Genomic DNA, 16,737 nt, shown 5'->3' with positions numbered 1-16,737 from the left:
CAATTCAGGCTGATTTTATTTCAGCCCACATCTTAATAGTTTTGAATACTATAGATCACAATTTTCAGCTCAGTTGGTCTGAACATGCAGAGCTTTAAAACTGCTATGCTCTAAACTGTATATTAACTACAATGTTATAAACCTGCATGTCAGAGAACTGTGTGCCACTACTACTAGACATGGGCACAAGGCAATTCAGTGTGAATCACAGAAATGTAGGACTGGAAGGGACATCAACTGGTCATCTAGTCAAACCCCTGCACTGAGGCAGGACTGAGTAATAACAACACTAGACCATCCTTGACAGGTGTTTGTCTAACCTCTTAAAAAACTCCAGTGACTGCTATTCCATAACCTCTCCAGGTAATTTGTCCAGTGCTTAACTACCTCTACAGTTAGGATGTTTTTCCTTATGTCTAACTTAAATCTCCCTTGCTACAATTTAAGCCCATTGCTTCTTTTTCCTGCATGTCCTGAGTGGCACGGGGGTGGGTCCAGGCAGTGGGATTGGGGGGGAGGGAAGTCGAGGAAGTCGGTGGGTGTGTGGGGATGGACCAGGGGAAGCAGGGTGGAGGAACTGAGGGGGACAGGACTGGGAGAGTCAGGGGGGCTGAAGGGGATGGGACAGGACTGGGATGGGGGGGGAGCAGGGTAGGGGCTGAGGAGAGCATGAATGGGACAGGGTAGAGAGCTCTGTAGAGTGGGGCGGGGCGGGGGAGACAATGGGGCTGGGCTGGGGAGAGGGACAGGGTCTGGAGGGGATGAGACGGAGGGGAGCAGGACTGGAATGGGGGGAAGTTGAGGGGGTGGGACAGCAGGGGGAGCGAGGGGGTGGGATGACGGGAGAGGCTGAAGAAGAGATTTGGGGTAGGGCAGGGACTGAGGGCAGTGGGTTCGGGGTGGGAGGTACATGGGGGACTGTGGGGGAAGCTGAGGGAACAGGGTCAGGGTGGGGGCTGAGGGCAGTGGGTTTGGGGTGGGAGATACAGAGGGGACTGCAGGGGAGGCTGAGGGAACAGGGTCAGGGTGGGGACTGAGGGCAGTGGGTTTGGGGTGGGAGATACAGAGGGGACTGCGGGGGAGGGTGAGGGAACAGGGTCAGGGCGGGGACTGAGGGCAGTGGGTTTGGGGTGGGAGATACAGAGGGGACTGCAGGGGAGGCTGAGGGAACAGGGTCAGGGCGGGGGCTGAGGGCAGTGGGTTTGGGGTGGGAGGTACAGGGGGGACTGCGGGGGAGGCTGAGGGAACAGGGTCAGGGCGGGGACCGAGGGCAGTGGGTTTGGGGTGGGAGATACAGAGGGGACTGCAGGGGAGGCTGAGGGAACAGGGTCAGGGTGAGGACTGAGGGCAGTGGATTGGGTCTACACTGGCACCTCTCAGCATTGCTGTGCCGGGCGGCAGACCTGCACCAGCGCTCCCCTGGCGATGGAAGAGTCCTCAGTGGAAATGCAGACTTCATGACACAGACCCTCCTCGACACATCAAACCTGATGCTGCTCTGGTCAGTCGCTAGGCTCTTGTCACTTTCAGACCCATGCCGGGTATCTGGCTCTTTTTCAGTGCTCAGGTTAAGAAAAGCCTCTGCATTTTGTGAGGGCTTCAGCATTCACATTCCTACTTCACAAACTGTCTGCTTGACACATTGCTCCCAGGGCATTCATTTTCATTCATTATCGGCAGGCCCATCAGATTAACGAGCAACACAGGGGGAAGGAACACAATGGTGTCAAGGATTTTTAATTTTTCAAACCACTTTGGCCTCAACAGGGATAACAGCAAATCTGGACAGAGCAGATGGGTGTCAGCATGGGTTTGGGTATTTATTTATTTATTTTTTTAAGTGAAAATGTTTGGGTCTGGTCAAAGGCTGCAAACTTCCCTTTGGAAACCTCTGTTGATCTTTTGCCCCAGGGGCTAACGACAGCCTGGAATCCGGGACAGATTTCCACATCCATGCAGGGTGAGATGATTGGGGGGAGGGGAGGGACTGCGGGGGAGGCTGAGGGAACAGGGTCAGGGGGGCTGAGGGCAGTGGATTGAGAGTGGGGGCACAGAGGGGACTGCGGGGGAGGCTGAGGGAACAGGGTCAGGGTGGGGGTTGAGGGCAGTGGGGCTGAGGGGAGCCCCCCCAGAGGGACCTGCCAGGGGGCCAGGTGAGCCCAGCAGTGCTTACCTGGAGCGGCTCCCAGGAAGCATCCAGCAGGCAGGTCCCTCCCAGTCCCTCTGGCTCCTTCCTACGGTTGGGTCGGGTCGAGGGGGGCAGGGGCAGGGGGTCTCTCTGCCCGAGTCTACAGGCCCCGCCCTGCTGCAGCATGCAGGGGAGCGAGACCTCCTCGCTGCCTCTCTGTGTGCCGGGGCAGGGGCAGGGCTGTGCTCTGCAGGCTCCTGCCAGCCGGGTGGCGGGCCCCGTGGGCTGACACCGCCACGCCGGGAGCTCAGCTGCGCGCTGCCCCAGGGCCCAGGGAAGGAAGGTGAGTGGCGCCGGCGGCGCCGGCTTGCCGCAGTCCCCCTCATGCAGGGTGACCAGACGTCCCGACCAATGTAAGGTCAGGATGCAGGACAAGTCCCCTAAAATTGGGACTGTCCCGATAATATCAGGACATCTGGTCACCCTAAATACACCAGAGGGATAAATACCAGGAAGGGAGAGGAGTCATTTAAGTTAAGTGCCAGTGTGGACACAAGAACAAATGGATGTAAATTGACCATCAACAAGTTTAGGTTTAAAATAAGAGGAACGTTTCTAACCATCAGAGGAATGAAGTTCTGGAGCAGTCTTCCAAAGGGAGTAGTGAGGGCAAAAAACCTAACTGACTCCAAGACTGAGCTTGCTCCATGTATGGTGGAGATGGTATGATGAGATTGCCCACAATGGCACGTAGCTGAACTGCAACTGGCTGGTGATGGGACACTCGATGGGAAGCGCTCAGAGTTACTTTGTGTTGATTTCACTGAATTGTTTTGGTAAAAAGAAAAACAAAATAAAAAAAATCAGAAAAAATTAAAAGTTTCATTTCAGTATTTTTGAAATTAAATGCTTCAATTTTGTATTTGAAATGACTTCATTTAGAATTTTACTTCAATTTTATTTTATTTTTTTAAATTACAAAGCTTTAAAAAACAAAGGAAATTAAATGTTTCATTTCAAATATACTTAATCCTGTCTCAGCCTGGAATGATGAACTCGTGGCTTTCTGGGGGGCCATCTAGCCCTACATTTCTATGATTCTATTATATGATTCTGGGTCAAATGAAATGTGAAATGTTATACAGATTTACTTCTTGATTTGCTGAAATTTATTTAAAAAAAAGATTTTGAGTCAACCTGAATTTTTTTAACTTTAAAAAAATAAAATAAATATGACTATTATTATTACTGGAGCTACCACCAAACTGAAGAATCAGTTATTTACACAGCTTTAAAGACGAGGTGAGGCAATAAGATTGTCAGTTTATAGACAGCTTTTTTGTAAAATCTTACAATGGTGATCAAATCACAGTTACTTACTGCTGTACTCTTTAAGAGGCCAAGTCCTTTTAGAGTTGGTCAATACACTTTTTGCTGAGATTTCATTGGGAAAAAAATGATTAGCTCTTGTAAACTGGTCAAAAAATAGCAAAAGATCATGAAAAAGTACAGAATTTTTGCCTAAAGTATTCATCTATTCTTCATACTCCACTCTCTAGTTTTTCTCTTGCCACAATCTCTCCATTATGCTCATTTTTCTCTCTTGCTGTCCTGATATAGTTATAAGGAAAATGACGGTTTCCTCCTTCCCTCATGGCCCTGTAAGATGCTCCTCTCTGCCTGGCTACATCATGTTCTTCATTATTCTGTCCCTTCACAAAGTGGACTCAGGTAAGAAATTCCCACCGCGTCAGTGTGCTTTCTGCTCTTTTGATAGATAGATTAGATATAATATCTTTAGCATATGGATATGTGTCAATTCCAACCTTTAGGAACATATACAATTAAATTTATACATAACCAAACACAAACTATAACTGCAAACTGCTCTAGTATTTGGAAAAGAAATCTTCCCACGCCATCTAAACTCAGTCATTCTTGATTCAGTTTGTCCTTTCCCAAAATCGAGGGGAATAGTTAGGTCTGGGCTGTGAGTCAGGCTGGGAGGAATGAGGGTTTGGGGTCTTACAGTGACATGTGATCATGTCACCTGGTACTGGAATCCATCTTTAACCTGGTGTCTTTCCATTGAGAAGGAGGGGTGGGATCCCAGAGAGGGACAAAGGGTTCCCGCCTTATGCAAAAGATATATATAAAGGGGTGGGACAGAACAAAGGGGAGAGAGGAGCCATCATGAAGAATCCCCTAGCTACCACCTGAGCTGAAACAAGAGCTGTACCAGGGGAAAGAATTGTGCCCAGGCCTGGAAGGTGTCCAGTCTGAGAAAAAACTTACTGAAGCATCTCTGAGGGTGAGATTATCTGTATTCAGTTTGATTAGACATAGATTTGCGTATTTTATTTTATTTTGCTTGGTAATTTACTTTGTTCTGTCTGTTACTACTTGGAACCACTTAAATCCTACTTTCTGTATTTAATAAAATCACTTTTTACTTATTAATTAACCCAGAGTATGTATTAATACCGGGGGGGCAAACAGCTGTGCATCTCTCTCTATCAATGTTACAGCGGGCGAACAATTTATGAGTTTACCCTGCATAAGCTTTCTACAGGGTAAAACGGATTTATTTGGGTTTAGACCCCATTGGGAGTTGGGCATCTGAGTGTTAAAGACAAGAACACTTCTGTTAGCTGCTTTCAGGTAAGCCTGCAGCTGTTTGGGGACACAATTCAGACCTGGGTCTGGGTTTGCAGCAGGCTAGCGGGTCTGGCTCAAACCAGGCAGGGCACTGGATTCCTGGGCTGCCAGGGCAGGAAAGCAGGGGCAGAAGTAGTCTTGGTACATCAGGTGGCAGCTCCCAAGGGGGGTTCTGTGATCCAACCCGTCACGCTATGGCCAGTGATGAGCTGCCAAAATCTTAGGAACCGGTTCCCTACCGGGTCTTCGGCGGCACGGCTCTGGTGTCTGGCCGCCGAAGACCCGGTAGGGAACCGCCCGGTGAGTACACCCCCCACCCATGTCCTGCCCCGACTGCCCCCCTCAGAAACCGCAACCCATAACCCCCCCCACTCCTTGTCCCCTGACCACTCCTTCCCGAGACCCCCCAACCCTAACTGCCCCCCAGGACCTCACCCCCTATCCAACTTGCCCTGCTCCCTGTCCCCTGACTGCCCCGACCCCATCCACCACCACCCCGACAGACCCCCAGAACTCCCACGCGGCGCCTACCCAACCCCCCCTTCCCCATCCCCTGACCACCCCCCAAGAACTTCTGCCCCATCCAACCCCTCCCACCCTGTCCCCTCCTTATCAAATCTCCTCCAGCCCCGGCCTCTTGCCCCCGCCGGGGCTGGGCCGGAGTCGCGCCACGTGGCCGGAGTCAGGGCCCGGCCTGGAGCTGTGCGGCCGGGGCCCGGGGTCGGGCAGCGCCGCGCGGCCAGAGTTGGGTCCGGGGTCGGGCCTGGGCCGGAGCCAGGCAGTGCCGCATGGCCAGAGTCGGAGTCGGGGCCAGGGCTGGGGCCGGGACGGAGCCGGGCTAGGCCGCACGGCGCCTGGTTCCCGCCTCGCGCCCCGCCCCAGCTCACCTGCAGGAAGCCCTGCTTCTCGTGGGAAGCAGGGGAGGGGAGGAGGCGGAGCTAGGTGAGCTGAGGCCGGGGGCAGGGCAGGGAGCTGCCAGAGATTTTGTTAAATTTAAAAGCCCTTTTAGAACGGGACCACCGGTTCTAAAAGGGCTTCTAAATTTAATAACCAGTTCCCAAGAACCGGTGGGAACCGGCTCCAGCTCACTACTGGCTATGGCTATACATATCCCCTAATCTATAGCTCTGAATGTTACCAATAGGCTGATCTCCAAGCCATTCACTCTGAATCGAGGCGTGTGTCAAGCATCCGCCTCTTCTATTCAATATGGCCTTGGAACCATTAGCTAAAGGCACTGGAGCCTGTCCACATACCTCTGGCATTGAGGTTTCTTAGCAAGCGTGTTAAACAATGTTACACAAATAGTTACTCTTCCCCACCCCACAAATCCTGACAGCTCTGTTCCTGATTTACCAAATTTCTGTACAAAAGATATGAGTTTGTCAAAATTTAAAGCAGGATGGAATAATGCAGACATTTTCTCTATTCCTAAGGGGATGCCTGAAATACTACATTGATCAATGGGATTTTGGGCAGAGGCGAGGAGGAAGGCAAGATAGGTTCAGCATGTAGGGATACTGAGACTGCCAGCGTTATGGTGAAAAGGAGCATGTTACCCCACATCAATGATCAGCTGAAAGTGCACAGAGGCTGTGGTATCAGTGCCAGTATAAATCCTCAGATAGCTACATCTGGGGAAAAGTGGAGAGCTCTGTCATTGGCACTTTGAAGTAAGGGTTGCAATGTTATTGTTCTGTTAAAAGGAGGGTTTTTTGTTTTGTTTTGTTTGGGGGTGTAATATATATTTAGGGTGCAAAGTCTAAAACTCAGAAGTTAGGAAATGCCAGATTTAAGATTGCAGGTGCAACATTAATTCAGCTCCCTTGTATATACACAGTCACATATTACTTTCCCGTCAGTCCCCTTCCTCATGTATTCAGGGGACAGGATGGATGGTGCTCATTGCACTGAATAAGAAATGAATGACCTTGTGGACTTTTCTAGGGCATTCATCACTGAAGTATCCTGAGTGCCTCACAAACATGAATGTTTGATCTTCTCATTTCCGGTGTGAGATAGCAGAGTAGAGGACACTGCCCTTTATCTGAATTCCCTTTATCTGAAAATCTACAGTGTGTCCCCCTCTGTAAACACTGGGGGTTCAGATAACAAGGAGAACAATTTACAGCAGTGAGTCTCATTCGTGTTACACGAGTGCTATCTGCAGTGGCATCTCTAGCCAGGTCTCCTCTCTCATCAGGGAGCCCAACAGCACAGTTCAAAATAGCACTTCCCTTTATCTGAACACCTGCTCATTCAAAAGTTTCAGATGTCCCTCGGGCCATTTGAGTAAACGGGAGTGTTCTGTGTTATTCTTTATTACTATTTTGGGGGTGAGAAACTGAGGCATGGAGTGATTAAGGACAAAATTTGCAAAGGTCACCATTAAATGTAGGCCCCAATGTGAGACAGCTGAGGTGTCATTTCTTTCAGAGTAGGTCACGTTTTTATATGTTCTGAGCACTCTATGGACAGCTAATTAATCTCTGTAACACTCAAGGGAAGTAGTTGGGTAGGTATTTTTCAGATGGGGAAACTGAAAAGTAAAGTGCAACACCCCACAGTGACTCACAATCTGAGACAGGATTGAAACTCAGCATCTTTTAATGCCTAAACTCCTTACTACTGTAATGACTGAGGAGACACTTCCATTGAAGCTCTGAATGCTCAGCACTTCTGAAGTTTGACATCCAGAAAATGAAGAACAAAGTGTGTTAAGCAACCAAAATAGAGCAGTCACTGCCCACTCCCCCTACAATTGCATACACAAAATTACCTGAAAAGAATGTTAAGGTTGTAAAGTCAAGCACTCCAAAGTTAGGAAATGCTAGAATTCAGACCCCTTGTGCATGTGCATCTTGATACAGTCATGTCCAATAGCACACAGTGGAGCCTGGGATCACTTTCAGAGTAGATGGAAGGGCCTTGATGTCAGAGCACAGTCCGTGCCGTGAAAAGACAGTGAGGTTGGAGCATGCTCAAAGAAGATGGAATTTTTGGAGATCCTAACAGTCAACCTCCCCCCACCTCCCTCCGCCAGACGCACAGACCCAAACGAGAAATAAACCAATCATATCTATTGCACATGCACAAATGGTGGTTTTCAGAGAAGGATAACTTGGCCAAACATGGGTGGATTTTCATAGGAACAAGAAGAGTCACCTCTCTGATTCCCAGAGCTATCTGCCTGCCAAATTTCATGTCTCTGCTCCAAATATGGGGGTCCTGGATTGTCCATGGCTGCAACAGTTTTAAGAATTTATTTTAATGTTAGCAAAACAATGTATTATTTCCTCATCATAGCTGAGGTGAGTAGTATTAGACCAGCTGTAATGAAATATAACACATTGCTTGTAATGATTACATTTTAATCAAAAGTTCATTTTTTAAATATTTATTTTCTTTGTCTCTTTGCTACATTTCACAGCTCAATTTAAAGTGATTGGACCTGAGCATCCTGTCACGGCCACTGCAGGTGAGGACATTGTGTTACCCTGTCATCTCAGCCCCAGGGTAAGCGCTGAGAACATGGAGGTGAGATGGTACCGGTCCCAGTTCTATTCACTTGTGCACCTTTATCGTGATGGGGACAATCAGAATGAAAGGCAGATGCCAGAATATCATGGAAGGACAGAATTTCTGAGAGATGACATTGCCAATGGAAGCGTTGCCTTGAGAATACGCCATGTCAGACCCTCTGATGAAGGACAGTACAGGTGCTTTTTTCGATCAAGTGCTTTTCATGAAGAATCTCTGTTGGAACTGAAAGTAGCAGGTCAGTAGCTTGGGCTGGTGTGTCTTTTTAATATAACATTCCCCCCCCCCCCCGATTTTTATATTATCGTTACAATATTATTTAGACTCCCAGCAGCCCTGAAAAATTGTTTGACATCTTCAACACGTGTCTCTCTGCATTTCAGGTTGTCCCCCCGTCTCCTCACCCCAGACCTCTTGAGAGTTAAAAGGTTACAACTTCCCAGGTGGCCATGTAGTCATATATGATAAAGCTGCTGTTGGTCCCATAGTAGGAATCCCAGAGACAGGAAAGGAACCAACCCATATTGAAACAGATGGATCCACCCCCATCCCCCTTGTTGAAGGTGCATACACAATAATTCCTTCTCCCTTCAGATCCTTCATCTGGCCCATTAGATTTACTTCAGTGTTTTCCACATGCACCCACTTTCAAATCCCAACCACTGTTGAACACTAAGACAGCTAATAAATTATTCAATGAAAAGGAGGCATCTTGCTCCAGTCTGCTTCTCTCAACATTGTTTTGCTTGTTTGTTTTGCATTGGGGGTGGGGGTGGGGTGGGGTGGGAGGGTGTAATCTGAGTACAGCACAATAGTCAGCAGATGCCTAAACTCTTTTTGCTCTTCAAGTTGAGTGATTGTCAACAGAAAATCTTCCCAGCACAATGAATCGAACCCCTCCCGCTTCCTTCCACCCAGCCTCATTCAACACATCCCATAAAAAATCATGTTGAGAGAATAGATGGGCTTTGCAACACTCTCCAAAATTCATCAAATTAAGGGTCTACAAGGCCAAGGAAATGGGGGTAGTTAGAGCTGGCTAAGAAATGGGACTGTGCTCCCAGAAACATTTCTACACAAATAAGAGTTTTCATTTTAAGTGACATCTTTCCTTCAGAGTTTTCCAGTTTTCATGGACCTCCCACACCCTCCCCAGAAAAAGTTTCAAAGCAAACACTTCAACGTGCTCTTAAGTTAGTTCCTTACTTGAGAGTCCTTCTCAGAGAACATCCTTCCTCAACCACCCAGGCAAAGACATCAGAACTGAAGTTCAAGAGATCTGAAGTGTTGTGATAAGAAGCACGGGCAGAGAGGTGGCCCCTGGATTTCACAGAACTCAAAGTTCATGGGGCTTAAGATCAAACTGAAGTGAAATGGGAATGAGGGGCATCTCACTGGAAGATATGTTTGAAAAGAAAATTAAGAATGTGGTTAAGTTTTTTGCTGGAGCTGGGCCATAGTTTCCTGGATGATGAGTACTAGGAATTCAGAGGAGAAATCCATTCATTCATTTTATTAGAGATTTAAGTACTTCTATTTTATACTGAATATTCATATAAGTTAGCATCGAGAATTTAAGCAGTTTATCCCGCTTTCCTTCAGGTCTGGGCTCTGCTCCTCTCATCTCTGTTGAGGGTTATCAGGATGGAGGGATTCGAATGGTGTGTCGATCAGCTGGGTGGTACCCAGAGCCTGAGGTGCTGTGGAGAGATCCCAGTGGACAGCCTTTAACATCACTGTCAGAAACAAAACCCCGAGGGGCTAATGGCCTGTTTGAGACACAGAGTTCTATCATTATAACAGAGACTTCTAACCAGAGCCTGTCCTGTCATATCAGGAATGCCCTCCTCAACCAAGAAAAGGAGTCGACAGTTTATATAGCAGGTCAGTTACTATCCAAACAACACACAGTGGTCACCAATAATTAATAAGTACATAAAATAAAAATTGGTTAAATAAATTATGACTGATAAATAATATGAAAGTATTTGCACCAAAGACAGCTACTGTTAAAGGTCTCATGAGTGCTCATCCTTTTCATTTAATGTCTTTGAAAATGTTAAATGTCAGACACTTCATCTTCTCTTGTCCGGGGTGCATAAGTAACGTGACACTTTCTTGGGGGTTCCCAAGACTGTGAGTCACCATGTTACCTCCTGTTTCAGTGAGAGAGTGCTAAGCTGGTGTCAGCTCCCTGGCACCACCAGCATGTCACCCCCCCCAAACAATCTGCCAGCCCTGGCTTTGCCTTGCAGGTTAACACTAGGGGCATCCCAGGCCCCAAGCTCCTCTGAAGCATCCCCCTGTAGTGTCCAGCCCCTGTCCACTGGACACTCCCAGTAGCTACCAGGTTCAGCTTGATTAGTATACTGCTCAGGATCAAGTCATTTATAAAATCAGTGTACTGCGGTTTAATTATAGTGAAAACAATCGTACGTGTATTGACAAAGATTACGTTTTAAGAGATAGAGTAAAGATAATGTAAACAGACATGGTTACACATAAAACAAAAGTATAACATGCTTATTAGAGGCTAAATTTAACTCGAAGAGACTAAAATCCTTGTCTAAAGTAGTTTCTCGCCTAAAACAGTCTTTCCCAGAATCACCAACCCACATGGCTAGGATCCACCATTCATGGATGCAAAAAGTGCTGTGATGAATAACAAAATGGCTTACTTGTCTTTCTCTTAGACCCCAGAATCTATCATTTTTGTCCTCAGAATCCACATGACTCACCTAGTTGCTGGCTGCAAGGTTTCTTCAAATATTCCTGTTTACTCCGTATTCAGCTGAGGCTCCCATTGTATTGACTTACAATGCTGAATGTACATCTTATCTCCTGTCTGGAAGAAACTTGTCTGTCCGCTCTGCCTGGGACACAGTTTCTAAATCATATTTTCAATACATACACACACCTTCTTAAGTATCATCTGTACATACATCTCACAAAGATTAGGAAGAGCAGTATGACAAAATCTTTTATTAGGTCCCTCTCAAGGCTAAAATTCCCCACTCTGGCACTTCGAGTCCAGATGGTGGGGGCTGCATGAACGAACCTCTAAGCTTATCTTCTACCAACTTAGGTTAAAACTACTCCAAGGCACAGAGTCCTCTGCCTTGGATAGGTATCGCTGCCAAGTGATTTATACAAAATATTCAGGGAAGGGTCACTTGGAATCCCTATCCCCCCAAAATAGCCCCCCAAGCCTCTTCATCCCCTTTCCGGGGAGGCTTGAGAATAAAATACCAACCAGTTGCCTTAGCAATGTGAGCACAGACCAACCCTTTGTCTAAGGACTTTGGAATCAAATGATTCTTTTAAAAAAAAGGAAAATGTTATTATAAGAACAAAATAGAGAACCACACCTGAAAAAAAAAGAGGATGTTAGGGATTAAACACCAAAAATGACTTTCTTTGGGTCCGTCTTAAAGGTTACAAGCAAAACAAAATGAAAGCACCTGGGGTTAGCACAGAGGAATCTACAAATCAAAACAAACAAAAAGATCCCTGATCGCATCTTCTAACATTTCCTAATCTACTTACATATCTGGGGTTTCCAATGAATAGTTTCTAGGGATGATATAGATGATTTCTCAGACCTGGCTCAAGTTTCTTACAGCATATTTGCTCTCTGTTTTCTCTCTTCTGCCCAGAGACCAAAGACCCTGCACCCAGCAGATTTTTCCAATTTGAAAGGGTACAGCTTCCCTATTGGTTCCCCTGATCAGGTGCCAACTCATTTTAAGTTTACCTCTGCATCCCATTGAGACCTTTTAATTCTTTACAGGTAAAGCAAGTAGAGAACAGCTACTAAGAAGGATTTTATAGCTAACTGACTGGGCTGGCATACATAAAGGTTACTACCTTTCCCCCTATATTCATGACAGTCCCTTACATCATTTTCTTGATGGATAAATACTGTGAAAGTGGTGTGTTAGGTGTAGTGAGTTTCTCAGGCCTGTCAGCAGTTGCTGATCCGGAGTAGCGAATCCTTTGCCAGAGGGCACCAATGGGTTTCTGTGTCACAGCTGGTTTTACAGATTCCGAGGTGATGGGAGCCCTAGTCATGTGCCAGATGCTGTACAAACACAGAAGAAAAAGCAAGTCCCCGCCCCAGGAGTCTTACAATCAGTGGTGGATTAACACACAGGCCCTTGGGGCCTGTGCCCAGGGGCCCTGGCCAATTTGGGGTCCTCACAGGAGCTCCAGAATCTGTATAGAAGTTGGGGGGGCTCTAGAACAGTGTAACTCCTGCTCCCCATCTTCCCCCCAGCAGCCTGCCCCTGCTCCTCTTGTTCCCCCTGGAGCTCCGTCCCCTGGCCAGGCTGGAAGCTGTAACCAGGCCATGGTAAGAACTGCCTGGGGGGCCTGGGCCACTGTGAGTAGCCCTGGACCCTCCACCTGCCCTGGGAGGGGGGCTGGGGGGCCTGAGAGCACCTCCTGGCCCATGTCCCTGCCCCCAGGGCAGGTGGAGGGGCTGCTCATAGTGGCCCGGGCTCCCTGGGTGGCTCTTACCAGGGCCCAGCCTGGCCAGGGGGCAGGGCCTCAGGGGGGACAGGAGGAACAGGGGGCAGGTCCCCATGGCAATGAAGCGCTAAGGCTCACCTCAGCCCCCTCTCTGGGAAGAGGCTGGTGCAGCTAGAAGGGGCTGCACTTCACAGCGTGGGATCATCTCCCCCACCATGAAGCACAGCCCCTGCCACTGCTACTCCATGCCTGCCCAAGGCTACTAAGCCCATGTTAAAAAGTGGGGGGACATGGCTTAATTCCTGTTTGAACTAGAGCATATCTTTTGGGGGGGGGAGCCATCCAATCTTGATTTCCAGTGATACAGAATCCACCCTCCACCCTTGCTAAATTGTGCCAATGGTTAATAATCCTCGCTGTTAAAAATGTGTCTCTCATTTCTAGTCTGAATTTGTCTACTTTCAACTTCCAACCATTGCATCTTGTTCACTGAATGAGGTGCACAGAAATCTGCCGCCCATTCAGCTAGTGCAGAGTGGATTGGTTACATATCAATATGTTGTCTGTATCTGGATGGTGAGGAACTCTGACCTAAATTGGTAGAGTGACTGCCAATGATAGAGTAGGTCTCCAGCCCATACACAGAGGGTGGAAGGGACAGAAAGAAACACAAGTTATGTTCATGGATCATAATTCTATTGACAGTGACAGACATTGTTGCAAAGAATTTCTGCCTGCAACGGATAAATAAACACACTGGACACAACACATGGATCTCCCCCCGTTATTATGCAAATTCCTGTTGAGAACTACTTGCGCACTCCACAGACATGTAACACACTGAACACCTAACCTGGGCACTTATTTCAACCCTCAATATTTGCTCATGTTGCTAAGACTGTAATTAAGGTTGGATTCTTTATACAAAACAAAGAGGTTAACTGGGTCCAGGAAGTCAATGGGGTTAGACTTACATACTATTCAGCGTCGTACTGCTTCATGCCTGGCAGGATCAAACCCAAAGTGAAAAACTGACCCTAACTTCAATATACTTTTTGGAGTTACATATGGAGTTGGGGTGCGTTTTTTTGTCTGAAACTTTTTTTCCAAGCAAAAATGCAGATTCAGTACCAAAAAAACCCAAACAAAAACCCATCAGTTTCACTCAACTGTTCATCTAAAAAATACCCCCAAGAGACCATTTTTTGACATTTTTTAAACATATTTTGATTTTTCAAGTTGAAATGACTCATTTTTGAATTGCCTCCAATTTTATTTTTAAAAATTGCAACAATTTAAAGAAAAAAATTCAAAATTAAAATAAATTTTTACTTGTTGGCGCATCAGAATTTTTGTAAATCATTTTCAGATTGACCCAAAATTATTATTTTTTCAGAACTGATAGCAAACTGAAAAATCTGTCACTTGTACAGGTCTAATTATCGGTGTGAACTTTAATGTTATCAACTTCATTGACTTTAAGTTTAAAAAATTGTGGGGGGGCAGTTGGTGAATTTGATAAGCCCAATATCAGTTCTCTTCCTATGTGTGTTAATTAAACCAATACTTTAATGGAGAAATGAAAGAAGCTACAGCTCCCCTTCTTCCACTCTCCTCAAAGTTGGAACCTGGGTTTGGCCGATGGATACAGAAATAGCTCCTATTCCATTCATTTCTTTGCTGTCTTTAATATTTTTTTAAATTAATATGTGTGTATTCTGTGTTTCACATGATTACAGTCGCCATTGCATTCTGATCATTAACTTGTACATGGCCTAAGTTTAGCTATTACTTCAGTGAGTGTTGATTTTTTTCTCCATATGCAGGGATTATTTTAAAAGTATGTTGAGAAACAAACAAACACCCCCCCCCCTTCAATTCTGCTTTGTGACACTTTCATATTCCCCTCCCCCACTCTTTCTTCTGGCTGGTTTCCACGTTAGAAATATGGGATCCTCGCTTCCCTTTGTTTGATGCACTTTCATCCCTCCCTACTCTGTCAAAATTATGTAGCTGAAACTGTGTTTAAAATCAGTTTCTGGCATTTTTTGTTGCTCAAACAAGAGCATTTACACCCTTATCTCATAAATCTTGCTGGGACGTATTTTTCTGAGATACAAGTATTTTATTTTCCAAAACTACCACACCTCTCTGGGGTTTTGTTTTTCAGATCCTTTTTTCCCAAGGGTGTCTCCCTGGATGGTGGCTCTGTACGTGCTCCTGGTTATTTCCTTTGTTTTGATAGGCGTTGCTGCTTTTCTCTTCAAGTTAAGAGGTAAAGGCAGATGAGGAAAGGAGACGGGAAAATAATAATGATCTCGGACCAGGCTCAGCTGAATAGAGATGTGATTACACACACAATTAAGCATGTGCTGAAGTGTTTTGCAGAATCAGGGCTATAAGCATGGTGCAGCGTTATGCGTTTAATATGAACATGTGGTTATCCTGATAAACACAGTCTGCGCAGTTATGCATGTGCTATCGCAGTAGCTGTGCATGGAAATTGATTAGTCAATTGTGCCACTAATTTGTTTGAGGTCTGGCCCTAATAATGACATGGACAATCTTCGTTTGTTGTCCAAATTAGCCCAAATCCTCCTCCTTCCCCTCCAAAGAGAGCCTCTAGTACAATTTGTTCACCTTTCCATACCCCTCTGCCAGTTCCTGGCTGGCTCTCAGAATACCTGATGCTTCACAGTTTACTTAACATAGAACCCTGCATAGCTCAGTGTTACTGGTGATTTACAGGATTCAGGACAGATTGTAACTCTATCGTTTGCTCTGACAAAGGGTCCTGCCCCAGGAACAGACTGGAGAACAAATTTTGAACATTGTAATTCCTCCCATCCTCCCTCTTGCTCTCCTGAGGCACTAAGGCAGCAGTTCTGCAGAAAAGGACCTAGGGGACGAGAAGCTGGATATGAGTCGACAGTGTGCCCTTGTTGCCAAGAAGGCTAATGGCATTTTGGGCTGTATAAGTAGGGGCATTGCCAGCAGATCGAGGAACGTGATCGTTCCCCTCTATTTGACACTGGTGAGGCCTCATCTGGAGTACTGTGTCCAGTTTTGGGCCCCACACTACAAGAAGGATGTGGAAAAATTGGAAAGAGTCCAGCGGAGGGCAACAAAAATGATTAGGGGGCTGGAGCACATGACTTATGAGGAGAGGCTGAGGGAACTGGGATTGTTTAGTCTCCAGAAGAGAAAAATGAGGGGGGATTTGATAGCAGCCTTCAACTGCCTGAAGGGGGGTTCCAAAGAGGATGGAACTAGACTGTTCTCAGTGGTACCAGATGACAGAACAAGGAATAATGCTCTGAAGTTGCAGTGGGGGAGGTTTAGGTTGAATATTAGGAAAAAACTTTTTGACTAGGAGGGTGGTGAAGCACTGGAATGCGTTACCTAGGGAGGTGGTGGAATCTCCTTACTTAGAGGTTTTTAAGGCCAGGCTTGACAAAGCCCTGGCTGGGATGATTTAGTTGGGAATTGGTCCTGCTTTGAGCAGGGGGTTGGACTAGATACCTCCTGAGGTCCCTTCCAACCCTGAGATTCTCTGAGTCTATGATTCTAAGGCCTGGATTCACAAATAGGCGGAAGTGTTAAAATGCTGAGCATCACAATGGCTAATGTTCTGGCACCCAGGAAATCACTAGCACAGCACTGTGATCCACAAAGCCCGAGTTAGGCTCCCTATTCAATGACTGGGGAGAGAGAGGCACCTAAGAATGGGAGCCACAAAAGCCAGAACGCCAGGCAGGGAGCCATCTAAACCAGCCAATGGCAGATGCCAAGGAGAGGGGTGTGGCCTGAGTCCTGCCCCATCGCTGAGTTTGGCACCTCAATTTGAGCTGGAGAGAGGTGTCTCTCTATGATCCCCTCTCCTGCACTCAGGCACCTGAGCCGTTTCTTGCAAATACAAAGGCAGAGTAGGCCCAACGCCA

The 16,737-nt window shown here is 46.6% G+C and overlaps 1 protein-coding gene across 4 annotated transcripts in view; it reads left to right on the top strand.

Moving 5' to 3' along the window:
* LOC101943734 (butyrophilin subfamily 2 member A2-like) overlaps positions 1 to 16,737 on the top strand; it is a 46,890-nt gene that overhangs the window by 6,883 nt on the left and 23,270 nt on the right. For 2 of the 4 annotated variants that reach the window (XM_042861802.2, XM_008176941.4), the window contains 4 exons: positions 3,749 to 3,859; positions 8,217 to 8,564; positions 9,929 to 10,210; positions 14,967 to 15,071. In XM_042861802.2, coding sequence (XP_042717736.2) covers positions 3,749 to 3,859; positions 8,217 to 8,564; positions 9,929 to 10,210; positions 14,967 to 15,071 — 846 coding nt within the window. Of the gene's footprint in view, positions 1 to 1,053; positions 3,860 to 6,222; positions 6,460 to 8,216; positions 8,565 to 9,928; positions 10,211 to 14,966; positions 15,072 to 16,737 lie in introns of those variants that run through there. The other 2 variants (XM_065561222.1, XM_042861803.2) reach the window with 2 other exon arrangements.

Source organism: Chrysemys picta, chromosome 11, assembly GCF_011386835.1.
Source record: "Chrysemys picta bellii isolate R12L10 chromosome 11, ASM1138683v2, whole genome shotgun sequence".
In the NCBI taxonomy this organism is placed as follows: domain Eukaryota; kingdom Metazoa; phylum Chordata; order Testudines; family Emydidae; genus Chrysemys; species Chrysemys picta.
Note: the sequence above shows the minus strand (reverse complement) of the source record. Positions and strands in the feature narration are given on the sequence as shown.